At 40.5% G+C, this 6,927-nt stretch overlaps 1 protein-coding gene across 2 annotated transcripts in view; it reads left to right on the top strand.

Annotated features, from left to right (window-relative positions):
- The window catches only part of pigg (phosphatidylinositol glycan anchor biosynthesis class G (EMM blood group)), a 99,034-nt gene that overhangs the window by 72,605 nt on the left and 19,502 nt on the right, over window positions 1-6,927 (top strand). For both annotated transcript variants that reach the window (XM_032510887.1, XM_032510886.1), the window contains one exon: window positions 1,783-1,974. In XM_032510887.1, coding sequence (XP_032366778.1) covers window positions 1,783-1,974 — 192 coding nt within the window. The remainder of the gene's footprint in view (window positions 1-1,782; window positions 1,975-6,927) is intronic.

Genomic DNA, 6,927 nt, shown 5'->3' with positions numbered 1-6,927 from the left:
GGTAAACGGGAGGTTTTAGTGTAAGTCCCACAGAATGAGAGTGAATAGGCTTCTTTCACTGTTTAAGTACAGACGATAGCAGTCACATGGGATACAGTCATTGTGGAAAGGAGGAGATACCAATTTGTCCAAAGACAGTAGCCTCAGTAGTCTAGAATGCACTGCAGCAACAATCTCCATTTGTCTCTCCACCTACACATGAGAGTAACAAATCAATGTAACAAGTCCCCCCCCCCCTGTTCTCTGGGGAATATTGAGGGCCATTATGGGAAATATAGGAAATAGATGAGGCTGGTTCAGGGTACAGGGAAATTACACTTGATAACAAAAAAATAACATGAATGATTTGGCCGTCAGACATTTAAGGGTAGGTATACGGTGTTAACATTATACAAGTCTTTTCTCCTAACACGGAAACATTTTTAAGGGTGTTTTTCTGGCTAAAAAGCTGACAGGACCCTCCACTTAGTTTTTTCTTTTTGAAAGGATTCAAGCAGGGAAAATAGCCTTCTGTGATTGCTCAGTCTGTAGAAAATCGGCCATTTCTCAGTAAAACTGACAGTTTCAGAGCCATTAATATTCTGTTAACAGCACCTGGCCGGGGAATATGGTTTGTTCTTTAACACGCATCACGTTGTGGAATAGAGATGTGGATTCCGACCTTTTCCCTGTTCAGCGTTGCCCTTTCTTCCTACCAGCACTGCCTGTTGCTTGTATAATGAGATCTAGGTAGTGTTACGCCTCATCTTGTCTCAAAAGTAGCCCAGCTTCCACTGCCGTCTGATCAGGCCAACTGCTAAATACAAGGCTTCAATTCAACTTTGATTTGTCCTTTGGGGTCTTATTACCTGTCTGTGCTCAGTAGCAGTGTAATGTCAAACTATATAGCCTTAAATCCGGTGAACAATTGAAGATGTGTGCCTCTGTAAAGTTTAACTTAGTGCTGGAGGATATGACTGACAGTGCTTCGTCTCACCCAAATGGTCTGTTGATCAGTAAATGGTCTACTTCAAGGTTTAAGCCTTCTTTTTTTATTGATCAAATTGCTTATATCTTTTTTCCCCAATAACATTTTTTACGGTACATTTAGGTGCTGTAACGACCTTAGGAACAGCACAAGTGGACTCAAATGAACGACTCCTAAAACGATAGAAAGTTCAACAAAAATTTCCACTTGGCAAAAGTTCAAACCAAGAAAAGCGCTCACTAGGAGGATCACACATATTCACAAAAACCTGGTTCCATGAGGATCTGACTAGACCACTTGATGACACGATCACATGGGCTGAACAGCTGGCACAAGACAAAGGGAGACAAGAACTATTTAAACTGTACATGAGGTAGGGGGAAGCAGGTGAAACCAATCAGGGGCGGGGTGGACAATCACAGAGGGATGAAGTCAGGGTCTGAAACGAGAGGGGAAGTGACTACAAAATAAAACAGGAAGTGCACAACAAGACTAGACATGAGTTACTTAACAAACTTGACGAGACATAACAGGTACATAAAAATACTCCCCGTACCTACAACGAAATTTTTTTCCGAAGAATCGCAAGAAAACGTTGCCTAATATTACATTTTTTTTGCAAGTTAGGCTATGTGGAGGAGTTTCTATGCAGCAATGGTACATTTCCAAAAAATGTTGAAAGACATAATACTGTATATGTGCTGTAAATGTGTTTTTAAATGAAATTCCGTAACAAAAGAACTCCTTCATATTGGAGCACAGTGTTTTCTTAACCCCCTCACTGTCTCTCTGTCTGTCTCTGTGTGTTTTTTTAGCTCAGAGCACAGGACGGTACTCTCCTTGCTGGCTGCTTTCTGTCTGGTTCTTATCTACCTCCTGGTTCAAAGACGGTGCTCATGGGTTTCTAAGGTTGCTCTCGCCCTCGGACTTCTGGGTGTCTACAGCTACCGGGCAGCTGTCGGCAATGTCTTGTTTCCCTGGCAACACTCTGGTCGAACTACATCCAAGTAAGTTTTCGTGCCACCCATGATCGTGACTTGATGGAACGTGACAGTTGCTGGACCCTGTTAGCGAGTTGATTTCCAGTGCAGGAGTGCCGGTTGCTCTGATGCAGCTGAGCGTGCACGTGTCATTTGGGACAAACACTCAACACCCGCATCTCTTAAACTGGGATGATGAACTGCTGCACCTACAGTGAATCTCCCCAACCAAGTGTACCCTCAATTTCAAAAACGAAGGTCTGACAGCGTCTTAAATTATATTAATTAACAACTAAAGGCGAGCCGGGCAATCTATGACTGTTTAAATGGACGGTCGGTAAAAATTGCAGTAGTATCGACAGTTCTTTTCTCCTCCAACACGAGTCTCTGGCACAGCCACAGCCCCAACCCACCCTCCTGTCCTCTGTTACAAAGTCTCATTTTCACAACACAGAGGAGTAAGCCCGCTAATTAGAGTACAGATTGGGCAGCGATAGCGAAGAGGTAATTTATCACCATGAAGAATATTGGAATAATAGTTCTGTAAATTTGCTTTTCATTTGTCTTGAAAATTAGTTTTTTGTTTTCCAGAAAACCATGCATTGCTCTCTATAGTTGAACAGTAAAAAAAGATGAAAGGTGTAGGAATTAGGGCTGGGCAATATATCAATGTATCGATATCGCGATATGAGACTAGATATTGAGTAGATATTGGACATATTGTAAGATGGTAAGTGTTGTCTTTTCCTGGTTTTAAATGCTTCATTACTGTAAAGTGATGTCATTTTCTGATCTTACCAGACTGTTGCAGCGGTTCTGTTATTTACCTTTACCCACTAAGTCATTAAATAATTTCTGGAGAATATTTATCATAAGTCTCATTGTGTAAATAACATTTTATTAAAGCAACAATAGTCAACCATACAACATCGTCCCAATATTGTCATCAGGGTATTTGGTCAAGAATAATGTGATCGCAATTCTGGATTTTTTTTTTTTTAATATACAGTATATCGGCCTACTGGATTTTTAAATAACCAAATATTCGTATTGTATCTGCCTTAAAAATCCTTTATCGATCGGGCTCTTCTGTAGACTCTCAGTGTTTATGTAACAACAGAATAATTATTAAATCAAGCAGTTATTTCGTTTTGGAGACCAGAATTAACATTAACCCAGAAGTGGAGACATTTGTACTGATGTCAGATGCGAACGCTTCAACATAGACAACAAGACATTTCACTACTACTGCTTAATAATGAGGTTGCTTTTTGAAAAAATGAATCTGGATTATTAAATTGCTTTTCTGTTCTTCCTGCTCTAATTAAAACAAGATCAATCTCGAAAACAGTTTGGATTACGTAAAGGTGCAGCTGCACTCAAACCCTCGTGGTACGTACCTGAGGGTAAGAGCCTCCTTTCCCAGACCCTCAAACATAATAATAATCAAGCATAATATTTCCATAGTCACATGATAAAAGAGTTGATGATGATAAAATGATATTCAACTTTTCTGTGTTCAGTGCACCTTAGACAATGTGTGTGTTCTCAAATAATGAAAAATCGTGTGTAATGTGCCTTAAAAAATACATAATTATTCTTAAATATTGATGCCTTTTACACTGTTTACATGCATTCCGTTAGCACAATATATTATGTAACAGCTCTTTATAGCGTTTACCATAAAAAGAGAGGAAATCGACAATCTAGCTGCTCCTTAGTGGGGTAATATTTCATTCTGCAGACTGTAGCTTTGCACGGTGTTATCTCCTACTAACCCCAGTCAGGAAATAATGAGTGTGCGGGGCTGCGCACACTTCTCCTGTCTAGTTTTTCCTGACCTTCCTTCATCTAGCACCAGTACCTGGCCTTCCCTAACCTTTCCTGTTCTCCTTGGCTGTCTCTCCTGTCTGCACACCTAATTAAAAGCTCGACCTCCCACCCTTACCCACACACAGACACCTGACTAAAGCCATGCAGGGACCCCGGCTCCTTTTTGATGAACTGGATGATTGACAAGGTTGGCGTTGACCAAGTCCGTCACGTTTTTTTTCTTCAGACCTCAACATGTTGATCATTACAGTGCTCTGCCTCGAGGATGTATTTTTGACTTAGTCCACACTGTGGATTGCTTGCCAATGGTCTTTATATAGCTGAGACAGACTTTAGTCTCTGGCCTTATGACAAGGACATTGTCTCAGGTGCTGTATTTGGTTTGCCTGGCAGGGAGAAGCTGTGCTGCATTTGTGAAACGGTACGACAATAGTGCTTTGATTTTAGTGTAGTATAGCTTCCATCTGCTGAGGGGCGGATTATTTTTGGTTTTGTAGTTTTGAACAACCATTTAGTCGAGATTATGGTTGTTTTAGATAAAATATCAGAGCCGTTTCTGTGTCTCTGGAATGAAAAGGCCAAAAAAAAGTTAGATTTTTTCACCGCTGAGTTGTTCCCTTCACCTCAGAATGTGAATGTAAAATGGAATGACTTTGCAAAGTGACCCTTTTTAAAGTCTGGTCTTCCTGGGTTACTCTTTCTGTGTTTTATCAGAATAAAGCCCTCTGATAACTCCCCTGTTCCTTCCTTGCCTTCCCTTTGTGCCAGCTGCCTAATTGCGCTGTTGCAACTTTTAAAATGGCTAATGGGGTTGAGAACCGCCAACGCTGCTCCCTTTAAACAGTTCAAATAGTTACTTGGATTGATGTCACTGTGGATACAGAGCGTCTCTCTTACTGTTTTTCTCTCTCTAGCACACACCCTTCCTTATGGCAAAATCAGAAATGAGCCTAAAAATAGACCGCCAGTCAACTGACATGTACTTGTTATTTTTAGTTAACTGGATATTGAGAGATCAACGATCACTACCCAAGCCCTAACAACACTAAAAAAGATAAACCGTAAAGAAAGGAGCAGTCAAGGTGACATAAAGGATGAAGCAAATCAAATTTCCTGAACAAGTGTTCCAATAGGAAATAGCTCAACATCAAAGCAGCGGGCTGAGGGCCAAGCCTGTCTAAGCCTCTATACATCAACGCCCAAAGTTTGTTGCCGTCCACGTCGTCCTTCTATGCATTTATGGCACATTTCCCACCAAACATGAAGCCACAATAGGCACAATGTTTGTTTTCATCTGTGTGTGTGTGTGTGTATGTGCTTCACACCTGCAATAACCTCACCCATTTTATCATGTACTGCTTTATCTGGAAATGGGCTGCTGTGCAGGTTCCCAATTTAAAAAAAATATTCATGCATACCGATCCCGCTTAAAAATGGAAATGTATTCAAGCTCGTCTCAAAACACCTGTGAACCCCTGCCTCACACACACACATACTCACACACACACACATACTCACACACAAAATTCAGTTTTCAGTTTAATTACCCTAGAGGTAAACCATTTTATAACACTGTTTCAAAGAGGCTATTTTGTTTGTACAACACATTAGTGGCAACATTTGACAAATGATTGTTCTCCACAAAGTGCTTCTGTGTGTACTTTATCTTGCCACGCTACTGTTTCAGACAAAAAAAGCCGATTTCTTCTAATCAAAACACAAAGCTGAAAATAAATAGGGACATCAACACGCACTGCCAGCGAAGCGGGTATTGAGCTCGTGGTTTTGTTGTGAAATTAGATGTTTTGTCTGTAGCCGTTGTTTTAAAGTCTGCCACTTTGTCCCAGAGGCGTTTCAGTAGTTGCAGATTTATTCCCCAGAAAGACCATGGCTCTGACAAAGTGGGCAGGCCCTCCTCATTCTCGGGCGTCTGCTTCAAAGCTTTCCTCTGGCAGTGAATTACTTGTTTTGGCTGATTTAGTGTAAGTGTTAGCCCGATGCAGGTGATTGATGAAGGGGATATACCAAAACATGTTGGGGAGGGATTGGCCGTAGTCTTACCTTTTTTCTCATTCACTTGCTGGAACACCAGCGCTTGTTTCCAAGGTAACATGAAATCCAGGCAGCTGCTCAGAACCAGAGCTTAACAAGCTACAGTTTTCTCTCCACAGCTACTACTTTTAACACACCAGCAAAGAAGATGATTAATTTGACTAGTCGAGTTTTCCCACGTAGCAATGTGGACCATTCCTTGAGACTTTAAAGCCCCTGAAGACTTTTTTCCCCCCCTCAATAACATCAATATTCATGACTAAATAAGCAACGATCAAAACTCAAGGCTAGAACAAACATCCTGTGGTATTATATTTGAAAAGTTGAATACTTCAGACTTTGTGTAAACAGATCAGGAAGTGATTTTGGAAACACACCGTGACACCAGCTTTTTCCAACTGAGCCCCGCCCACTTCCAACCAGTGACAAGATCACATGCAGACCAATGTGGACTAACCCAAAGTGTTCTGAGTTTGGCAGAATATTATATCTTCATGTAGGGCCCAAGACTTGTTTTCCGGCTCTTTAGAAATATTGGTAACCCCTTAAAATGGCAATCTCAAATGTTTTCATTGAAATAAATGTCTGTTAGGTCCCTATCTGTCGCTGAAAAAGGTAACGCAATAGTAATTTAGCCAATGGCCCACGGATACAAGTATTGCAGTATTTATATTTGCAGTAATACAAACTGAGCAACAATTACGTCTCATATTAATCCTGTTAATAGCGGTGGCGCCCTCCAGTGGCAATGCAGGAAGTGAGCTAACAAGCTACGTCACGTTCTGCATCAACAAGTGCTGGGCAAGTAACTTTTAAAAAGTACAGTTACTAGTTACTTAAAATTAGTTACAAGTTACTAAATAAGATACTCCGTTGCAAATTATAAAAGTAACTAGTTACTTTGGAAGGTAGCTAATGCATTACTTTCAAGTACATTTTTAAATGCTCAAATGTGACCCCACCTCCACCCCTCTTTGACAGACATAAAATACGTGTGCATGTTCAATTATTTATCAAAAATGTTAATATTCTAATGAAATGGACACTTAATACAATACATTAACAGAAACTGTACACAAATCTAAACTATTTTAA

This window comes from Etheostoma spectabile, unplaced genomic scaffold (genome assembly GCF_008692095.1).
Source record: "Etheostoma spectabile isolate EspeVRDwgs_2016 unplaced genomic scaffold, UIUC_Espe_1.0 scaffold273, whole genome shotgun sequence".
Taxonomy (NCBI): domain Eukaryota; kingdom Metazoa; phylum Chordata; class Actinopteri; order Perciformes; family Percidae; genus Etheostoma; species Etheostoma spectabile.
The sequence above is the reverse complement of the archived record's forward strand: the minus strand, read 5'-3'. Positions and strand labels throughout refer to the sequence as shown.